This window comes from Coturnix japonica, chromosome Z (genome assembly GCF_001577835.2).
Source record: "Coturnix japonica isolate 7356 chromosome Z, Coturnix japonica 2.1, whole genome shotgun sequence".
Classification (NCBI taxonomy): Eukaryota; Metazoa; Chordata; class Aves; order Galliformes; family Phasianidae; genus Coturnix; species Coturnix japonica.
In genome coordinates this window covers 26,253,032-26,276,854 of record NC_029547.1, presented here as the reverse complement: position 1 = coordinate 26,276,854, position 23,823 = coordinate 26,253,032, and the positions used below count along the sequence as shown (strand labels likewise).

The window sequence follows — 23,823 nt, the reverse complement described above, 5'->3', positions numbered from 1 at the left end:
ACTTGATTGAAACTCAAAAATCATCTTCAATTATAATAAGCAAAGTAAGAAACATTGCTGTTTTAAATACCCTTCAACAAGAATCTAAATCTGATCTAATGATTGTATACTGTTCTTATACTTTATAATAATTACTATTTTATTAGTACACTTGAGAGTTAACAGAGAAGGAGGAAAAGGTCAATTTCTTCATCATAGTTTTCTCATATTTCTTTATTAGCCATACACTGAAATTCAAGACTGCTCAGTGTAAATCTCTCTTCCAAACAAGTATCAGAATGTTTTTGTTAGACCTGCTGGTGAATAATCTAGAAGAACTGCTAGCAAAACATAGCCTATACTGTAACAGAAAACTAGCTGTTTGCTCAGTAGGATTTCATTGTACAAAATGGACAGTATATTGTCATTTGTTATGGTTAAGAAATTTTGCATTGATTATTCAGCAATTAAGACATTACTTGAAGGTGTACCTACTGACAGATTAGCTAAAATGTCATAATCAGTAATTACATTTGTCAATGTTGTTGGTTTCAGTGTTTTTTTTCATTCCTACTGTTTTCTTCATCTATGCCAATCTCACAGCCTTTTCACTTTCACCCACTTTTCTTGGGGTGTGGACTCATGAGTTCCTACAGCCACTTATTGCAGAACTAGACAGAGCCAGGCTGAACTGTGACACTAGTGGATGAGGGAAAGACTGTGGATGTAGTCTACCTGAACTTTATAATGTCTTTGATATTGTCTCCCACAGTATTCTGCTAAAGAAGCTGGCAACTCATTGCTTGTACATGTGTACACTTCACTGGATTAAAACAACATCAACAGCAAAACACCGAAATAGCCATGCCCAGAGAGAGGTGGTGAATGGACTTAAAACCAGAGCTGATGACTGGTCATGAATGGTATTCCTCAGGGATTAGTATTGGGACCAGCCCTACTTAATATCTTTATTGATGAGCTAGAAAGGGAAACTGAGTACACCCTCAGTAAGTTTGTAGATGATATCAAGTTGTAAGGAATCTTTTATCTGCCTGAAGGCAGGAAGGCTTTACAAAAGATAGGCTGAATTTATGGATCGAGACTAGTTTTATGACCTTCAACAAGATCAAGTGCTGGGTCCTGCACTTTGATCACAGAAACTTCATGCAGTGATGCAGGTTTGGTGCAGAGTGTCTGGGTAGCTGAATGAAGGAAAAAGATCTGGAGGTATTAAACAGCCATATGAACATGAGCCAGCAGTGTGCCCAAGTGGCCAAGAAGGCCAACAGCACCCTGGCTTGTATCAGAAATAGTGCTGTCAATAGGAGCAGGGAGATGATTGTCCCCCTTTACTCAGCTCTGATGAGGTTGCACTTTGCGTACTGCATTCAGTTTTTGGCTGCCCACTACAAGAAAGAGATCAAGGCCCTGGGGTGTGTATATAGTCTTTTATTTGTTTGATTTATCTCACCATGTTTCCATTATTACAACTAGGTTACAGTTTTCTAATTGTGCCGTGGCTTTAGCCTCTTCCTGCTTATTTCCCATGCTGCTTTCATTGGTGTAGACGGACTTCAGCTAGGCTTTCAGCCACCTTCTTAGAGGAGATCTCCCAGATTTTACTGGGAGAAACCTGAGTTTTTTTCTTGCAGGTTCCTAGAGTGACCACATTCCCTGTCTCTTCTACTCAGAAGTCTCTTTCCCATCAAATCTATCTTAAAGCTCTTCTGATCAGTCTAGCCAGCTTGCTGCTTGAAATGTTCTTGCCCCTTCATGTCAGCTGCATCCCATCTGACATTAAAATAAGTTGTCTCTCAAAGTTGCATCCAAACACTGGACCACTCACTAGCAGGGGAGACATGGACATACTGGGAAGAGTCCAGTGGAGGGGGAAGTCAAGGGACTGGAACACCTTTCTTGTGAGGAGAGGCAGAGAGATCTTGAGCTCTCTAACCTGGAGAAGAGAAAGCTCAGGATGGATATAGTCAATGTTTGTAAATATCTGATGAGGGGGCAAAAAGAGAATGAAGCCAGTATCATTACACTGGTGCCCAGTGCCAGAAAAAGTCAATGACTACAAAATGAAAAACAAGATATTCTGTCTGAACATCACCTAACATTTTACTCTGTGGGTGTTAGAGAATGGACACAGAATTCCCAGAAAGGCTGCAGAATCTGTCTCTTTAGATAACTTTGAAATCTGCCCGAGCATGGTCTTGATCCACCTACTCAAGGCATCTCATGCTGAGCAGGGCATTTGAACCTGGAGAACTACAGAAGACTCTTCTGACCTCAACCATTCTGAGTTTTTAATAAACACAATCTTCTCTGTCATGATATTTGAACATATTTCTCAGGCAAAGCACACAGATTGGGAAAGATTATTTTATCGTCATTGACTAAAGACAATCTCTGTAGTTTAAAAAGAGAAAACAAAAAACTGCTTGAACTGCAGTTCGTATCCTTGTAAGCAAATAATTTTGTTAGTGACAGGTGGCAAATTCTGCTTCCTTAAAGCCTGAAGAAAAACAAAAAACAAAACAAAACAAAACAAAACAAAAAAAAAAAAAACAAAAAAAACCACCTACCAAACCAATCTGAGAAAAGAAATAACAGACCCATTTTAAGAAGCATGAGTATTCAGATGCCAAAACGATTCATCTAAGAAAATGATGGATTCCCCATACCAGTGGTATATAAGTCAAGATGAGATATTTTTTGAAAGACATGCTTCTTCTAAGACAGTGCTAAGTCTTAAAGAAGAACTAGGAAAGAAAAATTCAGTATCTTCTGTAACTCAGTAGACGAGAACAGATTATTAAAACACCCTTTTTCTAAAATTCTGCTTTGTAATCTGAAAAATTGCATAAGCACTATGATCCCACTGAAGCTGCACTAATGTGATGTTTGTAAATTTGCAAAGCCTTCTCAGTGTTGTTGTTGGTTTTTTTTTGTTTGTTTGTTTTCATATATATTTTAAAATTTATTGTGGACATGTTAAACATTAAATTGTCAATATCAGTTTCAAGGAAGCATGAAGATTTGGAAGGATTTTGTTTCACAAGCATTTGGGTAAATTTTTCAATTTTTTAAAACAGTTATTTGAAGCACAAATGCAGACCTTTTGTGGTATTTTTTCCTGTCTCCCTTATCTTCCTTCTACTTTCTTTGCTTAATTTGATTTTGAAGACAAGTTTCTACCTTAGGAGCATATGCTAACCAAGTGTGCATCTGTGTAAACTGAATGTTGACATTTAAGTCTGTGCATTTATTGTGAAAGCAAAAAGTCCCTATGCATTTATTTTTCTTGGAGCTGTCAAGGCTTTGCCTTTGGGATTTATGAACTCGAATTGCACAGAACAACTTTTGGTTGCCTAGGTCATTCATTGCTTGCTGATTTTGCTTTAAATGTGGAGTGACTCTTTGTTGAAGATCAAATGCATCTTCAAAGTGATTTTATTAGCACTCGGATTTTCCAGCAGTACTTCAGCTTTGCTTTTTTGTCTACATCTGTGTCACGGGATAATATCTCTGCCTCTTTTTCATAGCTACTTGCAGTTTGAATTTAAGTAGAATATTTTCTATTGGAGGCACTCTAGGCTGTAGTGACTATTCCTTGAATGAGTTTGTGATCTCAAGAAATATAAGTCTGGCAAATATAAAAGTCAGGGCACTGAACTCCAAAATAGTGAACTTCCAGCTACTTAAGGAATTATTGGATGAGGTCCCCTGGGCAGCTGTCCTTAGAGACAAAGGAACAGAGCAGAGCTGGAGACTTTTTAAGCACACTCTTCTAAGAGCTCTCCATTTCCTAGCACAAAAAAGCAAACAGAAGAGGCAGGAAATGGTCATGAATGAACAAGGACCTGCTGGACAAAACGAGGTGTAAAAAAGCCTGGGAAAAATGCAGGGATGCTGTCTGGACATGTAGAACTGAGGGAACAATCTTAAACAAGAAGAGGGTAGATTAATTTGTCTGTTAGGATGATTTATATATATATATATATATTTCACTCAGAAGGTGGCTAGGCACTCAGAGAAGCTGTGGGTGTTCCAGCCCTGGAGGTATTCGAGACCAGTTTGGGTAGGGCCCTGAACAGCGTGATCTAGTGCACAGCAATAATGTCCACAGCACGAGGGTTGAAACTATCTTTTAAAGTCCCTTCCAACTCATGCCACTGTATGATTCTGTGTGAGACAAATTCGTGCTGAAATGTTTAGAAGTTCTGACATTTAATTCATTGAATTCAGGTGTCACCCTTTGTAACCATTACCTATTGTTTAACAAGGCAAAATAGTCTACAGTAAACAGAATTACATGCTTTTCACATCCAACTAATGTTGTGTCTCACTCCAATTTAGGAGTGAGGCAAGGTTCTTTCGATATGTTATGCCCGACGTGAGATTAAGAAGAAAAACATTCAAATGTTGTTCCAACCAGTTTATTAGAAATAATGGACAGCTGAGGGAATGGGGAAGGGAGAGCAGCAAGTATCAAAATTAGGGTGATGGGGATGGGAAAGTGGGTGATAGAAAAGGTAGGAAAAGAGGCAAGAATTGCTTAAAAGTGGGGAATAGTCACCACCTGGATGCAGCAGTGTCCCGTTGCACGTAGTTTCGTTGGTCCGAGGCAAAAGAGGCACAGGGGAGAGCAGCAGCAGAGTGGCAGGCCGAAAGCAGCAGATTGGTGGAAAGGAGCAGCGGGGTCTCACAGAGTAGCGAAGTCTCATGAAGCAAAGCAGAGCCTTGATCAGAAGGCCCAGGAGAGTCCGTTGTCAGCAGTAGGAGAACAACCAAGGAATCTTAGGTCAAAAAACCTAAAAGTTCTTCAGCATGCAGGCGTTCATGTAGTGGGGCTTCTGATGCAAGAAAACCTCCTTGTTTCCGTAGTGAGGCATCTGATGTCAGAAAACCTAATTTCATGGTTTGTCTGTGTCCTTTTTATCCTACTTCTTTCCAGCCTTTGAGACATTCCTGGAAGCTTTGGTCTGAGTCATGTGAGTACCTCGGAGATTGCCATCTTCCTTGAGATAAGCCCACACAAAAGGACCACTTTAGGGCCATTCATCAGCATCTTATTTCCCTTTCATAGCTCCTGGACATGACCGTCTGTCACCCTTAAACAAAGGGATTTCTAGGGATTTCTGGAACCTAGGCTAAGGCTTTCCTTCTGTGTGTCTCAGACAAAGGGATTTCTGGAACCTTGGTCAGGACTTGCCTGAACTTGTCCATTTCAGCAAACTTTTGAGGCAGTAGTGTAAAAAGCATGGCCTCTTACATGTTGTTCCCAGAATATTCTTCTAAATTAAAGCAAAAAGTAATTACACAGAATCATAGAATGGCCTGAGATGAAAAGGACCACAGTGATTATTTATGATGCTATGATGCTATGTGCAAGGTCACCAATCACCAGACCAGGCTTCCCAGAGCCACATCCAGCCTGGCCTTGAATGCCTTCAGGGACAGGGCATCCACAGTTTCCTTGGGCAACCTGTTCCAGTGTGTAAACACCATCTGAGTGAAAAACTTCCTAAACCTCCCATCTCAGTTTAAAACTATTCCCCCTTGTTCTATCACTATCCACCCTTGTAAACAGCCATTTCCCCTCCTGTTGATATGCTCCCTTCAACTACTGGAAGGCCATAATGAGGATTCCCTGGAGTCTTCTCTTCTCCAAGCTAAACCCTCAACCTTTCTTCATAGAAGATGTGTTCCAGCCCTCCGATCATCTTAGTGGCACTCCTCTGGACCCAATCCAAGAAGTCCATATCCTTCCTTTGATGCAGTATTCCAGATGGGGCCTCACAAGAGCTGAATAGAGGATAATCACCTTCCTCTCCCTGCTGGTTGTCCCTTTTTTAATGCAGCCCAGAACATAGTAGGCCTTCTGGGCTGCAAGCACACATTGCTGGCTCATGTTGAGCTTCTTGTCTACCAGGACCCCCAAGTCCTTCTCCACAGGGCTGATCTCAAGATCTTCCCCAGTTTGTATTAATACCTTGGACTGCCCCAACTGAAGCGCAGCACCCTGAACTTGCCCATATTGAATCTCATTAGGCTAATGAGATTTCTTGTTTACCTATGAATTCCTTGTTTACCTATGTATTCCTTGTTTACCTATCACATGACACCTCCAGAAAGTTGTAATGTTTTCAGGAGGTTGATCATTATGAACTGGTTCTGGCAACTCATCTAAAAATATAAAGGCACCACACCTCAGAGCAGTCCTCTTTTCTTGAGTAAGTTATCCCTAGGCTCTTTTAATCCTTCATTCTTCAAGTCTAGGAAAATATTCATAACTTCACAGTTCAGGTATTAAATTCTAGAGATATAAGTTTGATAACTCATTAATCAGTGATAAAACATTTTTAAACTCAATCAGTTCCTTAGATGCTGGTCCTCTTCAGGCACTGGAAGGTTGCTATAAGGTCTGCTGGAGCCTTCTCTTCTCCAGACTTAACAACTCCAACTCTCATGTGGATGTTTATATGCTGTCTGTACTTACTAAGAGTTTATTAAACTTATTTGCCCCGTTAAAAGAGGCAACCAACACATATTTTTAAAGTAATTACCTTTGAAAAGTGGTAAATGTATTCAACAGTATCTATTTACAAGATCAAAATTTGATCAATAAATTTACTCAGAATCACCCCAGATTCCAATCCAACAACATTTCAGCTAGAATGACAAAAATAAGTGGAAGGATATTCAGGAAAAAAGATATCAGGAAGTTCTGTTTACTTATTTTGTTGTTAAATTTTAAAATGACTTCAAATGCTTGTAGAAAAGTTATTTTAGAGCAGACTACAAGAAGCAGCAAATTAGTAACTAAAAGGACAATACATAAATTTAGCAGGACTCCCTCTGGAGTTCCTTTGTGAATAGTACTGTGTAGGTTTTGGACATTAGTTACCAAGGTTAGTGTCATGGTTTTATGATGATATAACTCTGTGACAACTAGTCACAAAAAAAAAACTAATTTAATGTGGTTTAAATCTGTCTTTATGTTAAGTACATTATTTTCCAAGTGATTTTTATCTGCAACATCTACACATATTCATGTTATTTATTTAATTATTCTCTTACAATCTGTAAAAAAAAAAAGAAAAATACTTTTTAAAATTAGTTCTGAATCACCCATGATTTTTTAAAAATTGCTACATTTTGCTGCTATGTATATTTATAGGGCAAAATAAAAAATCATGTCTGGAATGTCTGTTATCCCCATGAGATTCTTCAAAAGTTCTTTTTTACAGAGACTGGTTTACCTGACATACATTATAAGCTTAATATAAGCTTTCAGGTTTGTCAGTAAATGTAAGGCTGAAATACACACTACACTGAGTGTATCTCAAGAATAATTTGAACACAGTAAATGCAACAAGAGAGAAGTAGGTTACTTTGACACATTTTTGGTTCTACCACACATGGACTCAATTATTCTTGTAAATATCAAAATACATAATACATTGTTTTGTTTATTTTTAATAACAGTTCTTAATTGCAAAGAAAAAAAAATGCACACATAAATACACAAACTTAAATGGAAGTGGTTGAGATGTTCATAAAATGCAGTTTTCCACTGTTTCTCTAGTATTAACAGTCTAGAAGTGAGTAGGTGGCAAAGAAATAGAATGTCATAGATGATCTGTCCTTGGACAAAGATATTACACCGCCAAATGACAATGTGGAGAAGTAAGAAAAGATTCCTTTTATTAGCCTGAGCTGGTCAAAACTTCATGTTAAGGAAGACATTTCCACCCACTAGGAAAAAAACTGTTCCACTTAGGAAAAATGAACAGTTCTGACAAATTGGACTGTGTTCTGAAGTCTAATTTTACTCTATATTTAGAAACCTACTCTACTTCACTATTTTATATACTTTTAGGCTTATCTTTTACTCATAATGCCTTAGGCATATGATATCTGTCCACAGAACACAGATGATAAATTTGACAAGATCTCTATGTTACTGGTACAGGTGGAACTACTGCAGCATCTGAAGCATAATGTCAATTCAGATACACTGGGAAAAATTCTGTTAATAGTGTGTCAAGTTTTGTTTTGTTTTGTTTTTTCCTTCAGTCAAAACAAACACAAACAAACAAACAAACCCAGAAGTTAAAAGTCACAGAATGTATTTATCTGTGTTTGCTTCATAGGTCCTTCTTTCTTTTCCAAAGGCTTGGTGGCTTTGTTTATTTGCTTTTGTTTAATTAATTTTATGTTACTTATGAGTTAATGTGCTTTTGCTCTGCAGGAAAGGGAACTTGCTTGGTCTCATTCTCATAATCCCAAATTATAATTAATTTAAGATTATTTTAATATTATATATTTTAAAAAAATTCTTGTATTCTCTTATTTTAGGCTGTAGTTTGAAGAAACTGTTACAAAAAAGAAGATATGACTTCTCAAATTTTTTCTTAGCTTTTAGACTAGGACTTCTTGAGTCCAAAAACTTTTTCCTATTCTTATATATAAACTTTTTATTATAATATATAAATACAAGGAAGTTCTATTTCAATAAATATATTGATATGTACAATCAGAAGTTGAAAATACAGTAAAGAAATTGCTAGTTATTTCTTACCAAAACGGAAATTGTTTTAACTTTCAGTTTTAAAATGGCAGGCCTTTGTAGATGGATTTTTATTTATTTATTTATTTTTAATGGAAAATAAGAATAGTTCTTGAAATAACAAGTTAAAAATGATACAAAAATAAAAAGGATTTTTTATGATAAAGTGATAAGGTTTGTAGCAGTTAAAACCTTAAAAGAAAAGTCAGAGGTTTGACTTTCTCTTACTACAATGATTTTGTCAGCCTTGCTGACCGCTCTGTATAAAGAGGACTTCAGAAAAGTTATCAGGTTTGTTTTAATGTCCAAAAATCACAGGAAATAAAGTTTTCTAAACAAACAGAGATTTCAAATATTGGAGAACAAATTGAGGAACATGATAGTTAAGATGAAATACTTAAATGCTTCTTTTGATTATGCCTGGGTTTATAAAAGAGCTTAAATTTGAGTGCATGCAGAGTTTTGGGATGAATTTAAAGACAAGAAAGGAAAGGCTGACTTTTATCTAAGAAACCTGCTGCTAATGAAAGAACTTTGTAACATTTTATTTTACAATCATGCATAATTGGAATTTAGTCTGGCAAATCAAAAAGCGACCATGGTATACAGATTTTTATTTAACAAAAATGTAAATAATACAAAAAATACAATAGTGAAGATGCAAATAAAATCTCCAAATATGTGAGACAGGTAATGATGACTGCAAATTAAATAACAACTTTGAACACTGAGCAGTGTGATAGAAACTTGCCTTTAGGATGTTAGTGTGAATTTCAAAGAACAACACAGAAAATGTTTCTTCTGCCTCTTAAATAATCCAAACATTGGCAAATGGATATAGATTTTTTTCAACGTAGGATAAATGAAAATTTCAACATGAAAAACATATGACCCTTTTTTTTCCCATTTAGGATTTGGGTTGTGCTTTCTTGATTTATTTAACCAAAACAAAATTAGGACCCTCTGTACACAAAATTGGGATTTAACATCAACATGTGATGTCAACATGTTTAGTGGTCAACACACTTACAGTTTGGCTAGAGTCTCTTACCAGGTCCATCACACAGATATTTACTTCTTGAGCAAATAGAGTACATGTTAACAACAGAAAACTGTCTTACCGTAGAATGATCAGCACCATGGTTTCTATTCAAAGCTGTAAAGGATAGCATGCTTACACTTCTGAGATATTTACTCCTCCTTTCTCCAAAGCCCTGTAACCAGATCTGTGGCCCATGAATACCTGTTAATCACAGAATCATAAAATGGCTTAAGTTGGAAGGGTCCTTGATGTAGGCATCTTTGCTACCCACTAGATTTGTTTGCCGAAGATTCCATTCAGCCTTCCCTCAAATGCATCCAGAAACTCTTTTATTTCATAGTAATTCCCTCTTGTCTTGACATGGTCAGACTGTGTAAAAAGTCGGTCTCTAACATATTTGTAAGCTTCCCTTAAATACTGAAAGATGTCTGTGAAGTCTCCCTCGCTCCAGGCTGAACAAGTGCAGTTCCCTCAGCCTTTCTAAATAGGAGAGATGATCCACTCTCTGGTTGTCTTCATGGCTCCAGACCTCAGCTTACCTTACAGTGTAGTCTTTTACTTTCCTGGCTTGTTATCTAAGTCCTCTTTATTTGATTATCCAGAAACAATCTGAATATTTTTACTCTCCCTTCCTCAATTACATTCAAAGCAAAAATTCACATGGATATTTTCCATCATAAAGTTATGGGTCTGCAATTAGAAGTAACCAGGTTGTTTCCCTTCTCTATAATTAAGGACAAAAATAATTACCTATCAAGACTTATAATTTTGAGATGACACTGTGTTAATGATGCTTCTGAAAATAAAAGAATTGCACAAAATATAATTCCTTGTTCAAGAAGAGATGAATAAAAATAACCCGTTTATCTTGCATTAGTTTCTACGGTAAAGCAAATAATTAATGGAATAATTTATTCTTTTATCAGGGCAGCTGTCAGTTATTCTGTACTGCATTTATTTTGTGCTATCAGAGGTGAATCAATGTTTTCTGCAAGAACGAGACATCACCAGAGAAAAGTAATGCAGATGATTTTGTTCTATCTTGGTTTCCAAGTCTCAGCTATATTTGTTTCTTCATATATCTGCAAAAAAAAGTGTCCATAGAATGAACATGAAGACAGAGAAATAAAACATGTTCAAAATCTGAATAATTTTTTTCTCCTAGCATGTTGCTCTAAATCTTCAGCAATCTGCAGTGCTTACATATGAATTCAGACCTGCTATTTCTTAAATAGCTTTAGGAAACAGTCAGCTGTCACAGAATCACATAACACTCCAACTTGGAAAGGACTAATCTCTACTCAAATGGTTTGGTCATCTAGATTATATTCATCTAGATTATAGTCTCCTTTACAGTACTTCTAGATCACTTATCTTCCTAGGTGAGCTTGAAACTCTATGAACTGAAATTTTGGAAGCTCTGACACATACGGAAAAATATCTGATACTTCCTGATGGTGTTCAGATAAATTAATTATTAAAGAAACTGTGTCAGTGTCTCCCTTTGTGCCTTTCAACTACTAAAAGCAGATCTATGTCAACAGAAAGGGACATACAAGCTGCCATGGAATGCCTTTCTGAAGTATTACTACTTCGGACAATTACTGACTACTTCAGCTGAAACACTAAATATGGCACAACTAAGATTTTGCTAAATAAGAATAATGTCATTAGAAACATTAACTGGATTTTGATCACATATTGTACTATGTGGTTACATCACGAGGGAGATAATGCAGAAAATGAATGTCTATTGATTAACTCAGGTAGGAAGGAGATACAGACTGTAAAGGTAAATTCTTCAGCAAAGATCCAGATCCATGTTGCAGTTTTTAAGCATTCCTCATTTATAATTCTTTTTCAGTGATAACTGCAGATATTACTGCTAGATGATGACTTTAGAGGTAGAACAAATAATGAATTAGTCTGGAATATGGCTTTCTCATCACTTAAGCAATTGAATATCTTTAATTAAGGGTGACCCTCACACCCCTAACACAACCCCGCCAACTCATCTCTAATGTATACGGACAATAAAAAGCTAAGCATTGCAGTGAACATGTTGGAAAGAAAGGATGCTCTTTTGAAGGGCCTGGAAGACAAGTGAACCTGAAAGAACTTCATGAAGTTCTACAAGGTGAAGTGCAAGCTCCTGCATGTGGGCTGGGCATTGTTAAGTACAAATTTTCAGTCAGGGTAAAAAAAGCATTCAGAGCAGCCCCGAGGAAAAGAACTTGGGGATGTTAGTTGATGAAAAACTCAATATAAGACAGCACTGTGCCCAGAAAACCTGAGCTACATCCAAAGTGTAGCTAGTAGTGTGAGGGAAATGAAAAATTTCTTCATGAGAATGGTGAAGCACTGGAATAGGTTGCTCAGAGAAGCTGTTGATGGCAGTCCCTTGAAGTGTTCAAGGCCAGGTTGGGTTGAGCTTTGAGAAACTTTATCTAGTGGAATGTGTTCCTACACATAGTAGAGGTGTTGAAACTGTAGTTGATCTTCAAGGTACCTTTTGACACAAACTACCTTATGATACTCTGAGGTGGGGTTGGGGGAGTGGGGGTGGGGAAGGGGGTGGAACACAAAACAAAACAAACAAAAAAAACCAACCCAAACACATTACTTATTTTCTAGATTCTGAAAAATGCTTGACCATTTTGCTTGCTATAGCAGGAAATTATGACAGTTAAGGCAAGTTAGTCATTAAGTAATTCCATCTCACACACATTCAAGTGCTTCTTAAAAGGTCTTGTGAGTGTAGGCATGGTAGAAGGATTTGATTTTATGAATCAAAAGAGACTATAGTTCCAAAACTATATAAGAATATCTAAAAAGATAACAGACAACAGGTTGTTTATATATAGTCATGAAGATATCTCTTTTTTTCCTTATGTGATTTCACATAATAGTTTCATAATCATAAAATGGCATGGTTCAAATAATTCCAATTTTGCTCACAAATTTCATCAATGGTCAGTCTTAAATAAGCAGTTTAATCCTCAAGTTCATATACTAAAACATAATATAAATTACTGTTAATATATATAATATATAGGAAGTTTCATGATAGTAATATGATCCAATACTTATGATTCATATCTATTGTATCCAAATATAAAACAACAGAGTTAAATAATAACAATAATAATAAATTGATTGCTTATAAAAAAGTTTTCTTATGCTGGAATTTCATATTACATAGCTCAATTCGCTATAGTTAGAAATCAGTTTCAACAATGCATTAGTCTGACATCTCCAGATTTTTAAATGCTTTAAGTAAGGAAACAAAGAATCATGGAGCATCTATGTGGTTGGAGATTAGAAGGTTCTAATGATTTTTTATCCCTAGCCTTGCTGTATTTTTTTTTTTTTCCTATCATGAATACAAAGTGTACAAAGTAACTTTTTCAAGTGACTTTGCCACTAAGTAGGTATAGTATATTAATTTAGGATGACAAAGTAAAGAATGCTTCTTGTCTTTGTGATCTGCCATTTGCTAGTAATTAAACCTTTAACCAGACAACTGACAAAGCTACAAATTCTCGAGAAGATATTACAGTGTTGTTTACTTTACCTGAACCCTTACTGCAAAGAGAGATTAAAAGTGGTATTTGCAAATGCACAACTATTCCTGATTTAAAGGTTCCACACTAAAACATAAACTCTTTTCTCTCTTTAAAATGCATCAGAATATTTAGGTACTGAATGCAGTTCCAGTTATGCTGAATACCAGACACTGTGAATTTCTCAGAGATCTCAGATTACCACTATAAGGAGAGGTGAATCACTCTGTTGTATCATAATTACAAGTGAGGGATTTATATAGAGGAAAGGCGAGTGGGTCTTGTGTAAGTAACAAGGGGAAGGGAATTGTTAAGGTTCTAGAAGTGAGCTCTGGGAATATCATCTCCTAGTTTTTTTCTTGAAATGCTTTCTACTTGGCAGTGATAGTTTGGATATCTTTGGAATATATTCATCTCATAAAAATGTACTTTTCATGGGGCCTTTTGTAAGTTTCAGAAGAGCAGTTCAGCCTTTATAGGGAAATGTAACTACATTATTTATTTATTTTTTCTACTCCTGCAAGTGCTTACCCAAGTGCATAACTTTAAATAAAAGACTCACCTCACCCAGTGGAGAGTGAATATTAAAAGCATGCATAGAGTTATGCTGCACACAGGTATTTGGCATAAGCATTTGCCTATTCAATATTTGTTGATAAGATGATCTATATAATATCTAATATAAGAATTGCAGAGAAAGGTACAAATACATATGATTAGCTATGTCTTGAAGTGTACATTTTCACTATCTACTTAAAAGAATAATATTGTATCTTAGAATACAAGTCAATAAGTATATACATATATACAATAAGTATATACTTATATATACATATATATATACATATATATATATACATATACACACACATATATACATATATATATACATATATACAATAAGTATATACTTATATATATATATTTAAAAACCCCACTATGCCAGCTTCAAAATCTTTGTTCTGTATTCTCCTGTTTTGAGTACTAGTATGAAAAGATGTACTAAGTACACAAGATACAATTAACAGATTTTCAAAACCACATTATGGAAGGACCTTCTGATTCTAACAAATTGTTTTCTTTTTGTGTTTAAGTTACTAACAGACCAGGAACAAACTTAAGTCCTTGGGTTTTCTTATACATGGATTTACAGTTATCATTCTCTTTCTATGTGTGTACAGCTTAGGAAATACAGAATATAAGAGGAAATACATTACATCTCTGTTTAACCCTTTTTTCATTAGAGAAATTTTCTCTCTTCCATTTCCCCTTGGAAGCAGTTTTTCTGGCCAGTGTTTCTTCAGTTTGTAAGAACAGTAAATGATAAAAAGTTCAGTTCACTGATATCAAGCAACCTGAATCATCAGGTAAACTGCACACAGTCAAACATGTGTTTTAGGAAAAACAGATACAAGATGGAAACAAGGAATGTATACCATCCTTACAAGACAGAAATGCTTATCTAGCAGTGCACTGAAAAATACATATCAGGATCACAGATAAGCATGTTGACTCAGTGACTTACGAAGCCGTACTGCTCTAATAAGACAAACAGTATTTAAATCTTCCTTATATGACTACACTTTTTCATTTTATTTCCTTCTTATTAGTTAGATTAAGCGATCATTAATAAATAGATATCAATACTTAATACTTGTTAAATCCATGATTTTACATCACATGGATCTATGTGAGTAGGAGCAAGATTCTGCAGGAGATAGTTACTCAGTTTTTCCCCTTACTGACATCAGAATAAAGATACTGAAATATTTATTAGGCTATGCTGAACATCATCCTGTTAGCAATGAACAGAGGAGCAGCTGCAGTGGCATTTACATGCTCCAGTAGCTTAAAATGGATTGATGAGCCAGTAGAATGTCTGATGTTTGAAAGCATTGGACTGGTAGAAATACCTACAAACGTTTTTTTTTCCTACCTTTTCTTTGTCTTCATGAACTTTGTCACAACCTCTCAAGAACATTCTCTCAGTTCCTCCTTCCCTGTGTTGGAAGAATTATTAAAAGAAGAAAAACAAAACAAAACAAAACAACAAGAACAACAACAACAAAGAAAATATTCTTTTAAAATGAAGTTCTATTTTTGCTAAAACTAAAATACAGTCTCCCAACTGCTTCTTAGTGAAATTATACACAAAGTAATATTCATACATCTGCCACTTTCCTGTGTCCAGAAAATCACTATGTGGAACAGAATATTTTGTGATTTTTTTGAATTCTTTTTTGAAACTTACTTAGAAAAAATAGCTGGGGGGAGGGGTAATCTCAGAAAAAAAAATGCAGCTTAGGTAACTTTATCTCCTTCCCTTTTCCCCATTAGACATGTAAGTAAACATAAAGGAAATAAAGTACTACTTGGATGAAAGTTCAAAGGTTCTGGGAGGCACTGAGGCTGGTGGTGCTGTCTTTGGGAAGAGAGAATGAAATAAACCAGGAAAAGAGGAAATTAATGAAAAGTTAAGCCCATGGAACAGAGCAGAAAACCTGAAATGTGAGAAACAAAAGATCTAAAACAGATTAGCAAGCATAGTTACTTGATAGAGAATGGATGTATTAGAAAACAGAAGAATTAGATAATTCTAAGAAGATATTGTATGTCAGTGGTTGTAAGAGAATGAGAATAAACTGGTGGCTAACTGAAGATTATTGCAGAACCAAACAAGTTTGAGGACTCAAATGAAGAGGAGAAAATTGAAAGTAAGTCTGGAGAAGGAGTGGTCTACTTCTTAGTCTTCTACTTTAATTTTTATTTATTTTATTTATTTTTTACATCAGAATTGTACCCTGGATATTCAGAACCTATATGATATTAAAAATAACAATCTTGTTTCCACCAGTCCATAAATACTGGCGTTCATAGTATCATAGTCTTGTGCGGGTTGGAAGGGACTTTAGAGATCATCGAGTCCAAGCCCCCGGGATTCGAGCCTCCTGTGTAGCAGAGCGGCACTTCTACCACTTGCGCCACAGGGGGGATTTGAACCCAGGGCCTTCAGTGTTGTAACGCGGCATTCCTACCACTTGCGCCACCAGGCTTTATGTATTTGTGTTCTCTGGAAGTATATTTAAAAAAAAAAAAAAAAAAAAAAAAAGGAACCTGGAAAGAAAAAAAAAATCCAGGAAATTCTTAGGTTTTGGATTTGATTTACACCATCCATGTTTGCATGAGTTTGGGCCTTTACAATAGGATCACATGAAGTTCATTGAATTATATTTACATCCTACAAACAAACAAACAAACAAACAACTGCTGAAGATAATAATTAATGTCAGTTTTATAAAGGAACTCTGAAAATTTATTTCCCTCATTGAAAAATAAGTTTGATTGGAAAACTATGACTAACACATGATTTCCCTCACAGGACTAGTTTAATATGGAAAACTGCCCTTCCATATTAAAGCACAAAGGATTTGGCATCCAAGCTTGCTAATAATCTGGAGCCAATACAATAGATTTAATCTTTCCATTCCTTTTTCATGAATAACTTATTTGGCAAAAAACAGATTATTCTCAATGTCATAATTTCTGTTTTAATTGAATTGCTGAGAATGAGAATTACTAGCAAGTGCTGTGTGGTGAGAAGATTTGTTAGGATAATGTGGTTTTAACAACTCTTGTTCTGCCCAAAATGCAGAGTCTTCCTTAAAAGGATGTAAGGATGTACAGTGCACAGTTTATACACTGCATTCTGCAGGGGAATAATTTTAATATATGTGTCTTCCATGATTATTGGGTGGGATAAAAGAAAACATAAACTAAAAAAAAATATAAAGGTGTTATAGAAAGAGAAATCACAAGTAAAACATATTTATTCTTTTTCAGTGAAATTTATTTTTGCGTAGGTCAGTCCTGAACACACAACTTAAATATTCCTTCTGATATAAAATTTAAAGAATTCACAACATTCTAAATTGAAAATAATGTGAATGTATTGGTCATGAAAAAATTCTGGGCTAACACTTTGTAGTAAAGACTTCAGGGGAGTTTTATCAGGACTGGCCTGCTAATAAAATTACAGGTGCTTCTGGAGAAATCACATTTAGAAATGAAAGCATAATTTAGTTTTCTGTGAAGTTCTTGATGACAAGATGGGACAGGACAGGACAGGACAGGACAGGACAGGACAGGACAGGAGAGTGGTTTTCAGTGCCAGGACAAGAGGCAGTAGGTACAAACTGACACATAAGATGTTCCATTTAAACATCAAGAATCATTTAGTTACTGTGCAAGTGATGGATCTCTGGCACAGGCTATCCAGAATGGCTGTGGAATCTCTCTTCTTGGAGATCTTCAAAAGCCATCTCAATGTGGCTCTGGACAAGCTCCCCTAGGTGTCCCTGTTTTGAGCAGTGGTGTTAGTTCAGAGGTCCCTTCCAACCTTAAAATTTCTGTGATTCTTTTATTCTGACTCTTTTTAATTTAATCAAGTCACATAATTTTATCTGTGTTTTTATTAGGTAACATATTATCTGAAGCTCTTGGGAGTTATGTACTGGGGAAAACTAATAATCTGAATCTGTATGAATCAATTTTGTTCAACAAAAGAGAACTAAACTTAGCCATCCTGAAACAGATTGAAGAGGGTACAGCAGAGATCATTTCAAAGAAGTCTTATTTTGATTCTCTAGAAACTTAGTATACAGTTCATGAAATGTATATAGACTCACAGCAATGATGACATCATAATTTTAATTGTAAGTAACCTCATAGAAAGACATGCAAATGAGGATTTTATTTGATATCCTTCCTTTCCATTTTCCCATTCTATCCTGCAATATTCCATAAAGATGCACCTCTGCTAGGTGAGCTGTGTCTTGTGCCTTCCTTTTAGTGCTTGTGTAGGTCACCTGATTTAGCAGAGAAAGGGAGGTAACATGAGAAGTATGGAGATACACCCTGTCTCTCAGATGACTGAAGAGAACAATCCTGTAAGACTTCTATAGTCCAGAAGCAAAGGATCAAAGCTGGAAAGTAAACTAAGACTTCCAGTCGTCCTTCTACCCCTTGCTCAGCTGCCAGAAAGCACAGTGTTGCCACACGCAATGCTACGATCTGAATCTCCTTAACATTTGGCAGGAGAGAATGTTTTGATTCATGAGGCTTCACTTAGATCAGCTTGTTGTTAGAGATCCTCTGTTTTATAGAAAGTATTTTCAGAAACTTTTATATAAAAGAAGCTACATAAACTAAACAAAAGTGTTTCCTTACAAATGAGAAGACAGTATTCAAATAGAATAAAAATATCTTTTACTTGTTTAAATTGGTTAGTAACTTCCTTTTATTCCTGAGCTTTAAAGTGCATGAGTTTGATTACTTACTATCAGGACTTACACTGAGTAGTTTCATAAAAACTACAATCTCTGATCTATGGGTGCAAAATGGTGTCTTTTTTCCCCTATATCATGAAAGCAGTTTTAGAATATTAATACACTAACTGATGTATGCTGATTCTGATTATAGTGAAAGGTGTGAACTACCACTTATCTACTGCTTCCTTTATTGGACCCCATACTCTTTTTCTAACTGAAAATGTCATGCATTTCTCATTTAGTTCTTTGCTGCCATCATAATAATTCTGGACTACACTTTTCCCATGAGAGCTACATCTTGAAACGGTAAAAAAATAAAGAGAAAACAAAAACAAAACAAAAAAAAAACACAAAACAAACAAAGAAACAATAATAAAATGAACACCTGTCTATTGTACTATGCTCAAATGGAACACAAATCTTGAAGCAGACCTCCTGCACCTGTGTGCATACTTGCATTACATATACATGCATGATATTTTTAAGAAAAATAGCACCAGATTGTGTTCTGTATTCTAAGGACGTTTTTTCAAATTCTTAGCAGAGTTCTCACTACATCTGAAATACTCCAAATACTCTAGCAGTAAAAGACAAAGCTGTCTTTTCTATCTACAAATCTTATTTACAGCTTTCACTACATATGCTGCTGTTTATTTTCAGTTTGTGGCACATACACTAGTGCACTCAGATAATGCTGATCCTGCTTCATCATCTCCAAGTCCCATTAGATTTTCATGAACTATGCAATTAATTACTAGTTTTTTAGGCCTCCCGCTCTTTTTTGTTTATAAATAAATAAATAAATAAATAGCATAAAGAGGTAATACAAGAAGGTTTTTTTATTTGTTTGTTTTTTGTTTTCCCTGCTGAGCAGTAGAAACAATCAAGCCTGATTACTTTGTATTTATGCACTTCACCCCTTGATTCTACCACCCTTATTTCACACTTTTCACTACTAACGTAACTACTTTCCATGAGGATTCGGGTCTGTGGTATAGCAAGTAGTGGTGATAGACTCTGCAGAACAAAGAGACAGGACAAAGTACAGACTATCTGCTGGCTAACCACTGTGGCTGCGTAGGTACCTTACTTCTACTTGCTCCCCTTTTCAGAGGAGAGACAGTAAGGTGCACATGCAGAATAAATAAATAAATAAAATGGAGAAACATGTAGAAAGTAACTTTTTTTTTTTTTTTTTTTGGTAAGTTCTCCCACTTCTTGATCATGCAGTACAGTAATCTCGTATTCACTGGTCCACTGGTTCCAGATGTTAAAGGAATATCCTACTGTGCTCAAGAGCTTAGTGGGATTCTTTTTACCAGGATGTCAACAGTTTATGGGCTGGTTCAGCCCGGTTCTGTGACCAGTGGGGCGGAGGGATTTTGCAAAATCTGCGCCTGCAGAAAAGGGAAACAGGGGACCCAAATAATTAAAAACAGCTGCAATGATCTCAGGAAAAATGAAGTAATTTACTAAATATGATATCAGAATGCAAGATAACACACTATAATACAATATAATTAGAATTGAAGCTAATAAATCAAATGTAATGAGAGAGTATCTGAAAGGTGTAGGCCTTGTAATAATACTGAACTGATGTGCACAGTTGGGACAGAAAGCAGCAAGGAGAGGTGAAGGAGAAGATTGTGAAGAGAAGAGCTGAAGAGCCCCATCAGGTGACCTTTCCAGGAGTTATATCTCCTCTCTGACCACAAAGCTCACTGGGTAATGTGGTTCTTCTTCACTTCTGGGCAAGTACCCGGAACTGGAGCATTCACACTTCAACTCCCAGTGCACTACATGATGTTATGATGTGGAATACCAGTACCCCAAAATCATAAAACCATGACACAGGGATACAATCCAAGGCAGAACAGCCAAGAGGAACATAGCACTGCACAATATTAATAAAGTATGTTTTAATAAGTGGAATTGATGAGACTGAGACATGAGGCAATATGGCTAGTCCTCTGAATTGCATTTTAAAAGTTATGACAGAAGTCACCCAGGGTATGGTCACAGATAGGCATTCTGATGAGCTGAGGGAAAGCCATCAGTTAATTCTTCTCCTTTGCAGTCTTTTAAATTTCAAACCAGTACTTTCATTCTGCACTTCAAAATTAAAATTATGCTGCTAGTATACAGCTTCCAAGAAGGAACAGACAGTAGACGCATGAACAGGGAAATAGGATTTCAATAGTTAACTTTGAATGATGAGAAAAGGTGATTTTATAAAAAGCCAGAAGGAATATGTGATACACAGTTTCAGGTGACATAAAAGGTGCTTCCTTCCTTCTGCCTTAAAATAAATAAATAAATAAATAAATAAATAAATAAATAAGTCTTCCAAACCTAATTTAATTACCATCTTAAATGGTAAATGCTGTTCAGCATTTTACAAGAAATGCTTTGAAGTCAATAAAATGTGTAAATGTTTTACTTTTTCCTAAGTTACTGCCATACTAACCTTACAGTAATATATTGATGCAATCTTGGCAAAAATAAACTAGTGTAGAAGGCTGTGTTTTATTTTTTTAATATATTTAAAGACAAAAAAAAAATCCACTTTAATATGTAGTTTGTTATGGACCAATTATGCTCCTTGGTATTCTGTTTCCTCTGATAATGAAGAAAAAACATTAAAAGTGTATTATATGTGTGTATATATATACACCCATAGATATGTTTAGGGAGTGTACTACTATCCTGAGTATAACATTTTTACTGATACCAAGCCACAAAACACACTAAATATTAAACACATCAAGACTTCATGCCTTTATTATTATTTTATTATTATTTATGAATTTTGGTTGTTTTCTGTGTTTTAGTAATAATAACTATTATTATTTTTAATATTGTTATTTATTTGGTATCACTACAAAATCTGGAAATTTTATAAATAATATTTACTACATCTGCTTAATACTACGTAGGATGAAATACATTTGTTGCTGATGCATACAGTTTTGCTTACTGAACAGGAGAAAGAGTATCTCTAAGATAATGGAAAGCTAAATGCAATCCCAAAACTCCAATACACATTGTGATTCCACATGAAAAATATAAAACACATGGTTTTATTGCTTGATTATTCAATGTCACATGAGGATCACAGCTTGAAGAGCACTAAAACAGCTAAGGATACTGATAAAAACTGATGGGACGTGACATTAAAACCCGAAATACCTATTGAGTATTGCCATTTCAAAGCACATAACAACCTTGCAGTCACTGGAGTCAAGGGGGCAAAGGTGAGAATTTAATTTTTTCTTATTTAAGCACATGTATTTCAACGAAGATAAAAATGATACTTTGAATTTTGATTTTTGTTTGATTGTTCGTTTGTTTGCTTTACTTTTAAGCTGCTAGTTGAAAACTTAATCTTTCACTAAATTGCTTTTTTTTTCTTTTTTTCTTTTTTTTCTTTTTTTTTCTTTTCTTTTCTTCCCCCCCCACCCCCCCCAAGATAAAAAGTAGTGCTATATCTCATGTTTCCTTTTTCAAACCAAGTTGTTTTTACACAAAGTCATTCAGCTTTTTGGAAGATTATTTGGAAAAGACTAGTGCGCCTTTAAGTGTAAAATTATGTGGGGGACTATTGTTCATCCTGTAACTGGAAGTGCCAAAAGCAGACAGAGATTTATAGGACTGGCAGGGAACAATGTTTAATCTTGGCTTTTGTCAGAAATAGACTTCACTATGGCAGCACTACCTTCCAGTGGATATAAAATATCTCTCTATGATAGAAAGTATTGAAATCCCTCTCCTATTTAGAAAAGTAGCTACTGTCTGCCACAAAGTTTGCCAGAATCTCCATGACTGACTTTGGAGTCAGGGGCTCCACATCTGAACTGGGAAGTCTGGTTCCAGACAGTAGCAATAGACTGGAAAATATGCATCTGACAATGCACAACCATGACAGTCAGAACGCTCGGTTTTGTGCCATCTATCTTAAAGGCCTTCTGCTGCTGCTCTGACTGACAAGAGCTTTTATTGTGCTCGTCCTGACACCTTACTGCCCTTACACACGAGAGGATCTGAGGCACGGACTGGACGTGCTCTGGGCTTCTGAAAAGGCTTAGATACTAACAGTGCAGTATTCCGAAAGATTTCCTGCCAAAATCCTGTTCTTTCCATCTGGGTCCTGTATACCCTTCCTTCCTTGCAACAGTTAGATGGGATGGGACAAGAAAAGCGAGGACTTTTTCTCAGCTCGGAGCTCCACGGGCATGAAACCCGACCATTCCTTGGGGAGAAATTCAGAGAGCTGCCAAGTACAACCGCGTCCGCCTGCACCAATACCGCCTTGTATCATCCCTCCTAACAACCCTCCTGACATCCCTCCTGACAACCCTCCTCGACCCGGTAACCCCATGCATTTCTTCAGCCGGGCCTAAAACAGAACAAGATGTCCCGCTGAAGAAACACTTCAGCTCCTGCGAAATCCACTTACCGAAGGAAGTTTTGAGGGAGGGAGATGACGAGCATCACGACTTGCCGAAGTCGTCCGGCCAGGACAGCCAGGAGCAACCCGGCCCGATCCTGCCCCGCCCGCTGCCCGCCGGGATGCGCCCCGGGCCGGAGCGGAGTGACGTCACCCTCCCCCCGCGTTTGCGTGCGTGGAGTGTGTGTGTGTATGTGTGTGTTCGGCGTGGGGTTTCGCTTGCCCCTCCAGCCGGCGGGGCAGGGCGCTGGCTGATGCTGTTCCATCCAGGCAGAGCTCTTTGCGTCGCTCCTTCTCTCACTCACTCTCCCAGAGCTCGGCAACAAGCTTTTCCCAACACTCGAGGCCATACATATCCTACTATCCACACAGCCTAAGAGGATTAAAAACAAACAACAACCAACCACCACCAACAAACCGCGCACAAAACAGAGGGAGGAAGAGTGCCGTCTCCGGCAGCGCGTTCGCCGCACCGCTTGCCCCGCTGTCCCCGTGAGCCCTCGGAGGAGCGGGCGGGCAGAGAGGGGCTGCCGGGGCTCTCGAGAAAGGTTCGCCAGGATTTTTGCCCGCAGCGCACCATCCATCCCCCCTCGATTGTGTTCGCACCGCACTTTCTTTTTCTTTTCTTTCTTTTTTTTTTTTTTTTTTTTTTTTTTTAATTCTCCCGGAGGAAGGGAGGTAGAGTTGGAGCCTGGGTGGCGACCTCGCTGCTATTGTAGCCAAATAATCTGCTGAAAGAGAGAAGAAGGAAGAAAGGAAAGAGGAACAAAAAAAAAAAAAAAAAAGGCAAAGGGGGAAGAGAAAAGGGGAGATGAGGGGGGAGGAGGAGGAAGGAGGAGAGACGAGAAGGACGGGGACCGGAGAAGGAGGCACGGGGAAACGGACGA

The 23,823-nt window shown here is 36.7% G+C and overlaps 2 protein-coding genes across 50 annotated transcripts in view; one reads left to right on the top strand and one right to left on the bottom strand.

Moving 5' to 3' along the window:
- Positions 1–23,549, bottom strand: part of LOC107306110 — a 45,070-nt gene extending 21,521 nt beyond the window's left edge. For 3 of the 8 annotated variants that reach the window (XR_004305712.1, XR_001551993.2, XR_001551997.2), the window contains exons 1-3: positions 22,946–23,549; positions 15,099–15,162; positions 9,679–9,800 (exon numbers count right to left, since the gene is read on the bottom strand). Coding sequence is in view for 3 of the 8 variants with exons in the window: in XM_032441551.1 (XP_032297442.1) it covers positions 9,736–9,800; positions 15,099–15,162; positions 22,946–23,520 (704 nt within the window). In the remaining 5 variants the exon portion in view is untranslated. The other 5 variants (XR_004305713.1, XM_015848964.2, XR_001551996.2 and 2 more) reach the window with 4 other exon arrangements.
- The window catches only part of PTPRD (protein tyrosine phosphatase receptor type D), a 1,051,440-nt gene that overhangs the window by 693,316 nt on the left and 334,301 nt on the right, over positions 1–23,823 (top strand). The gene's annotated exons all lie outside the window — the stretch shown is intronic.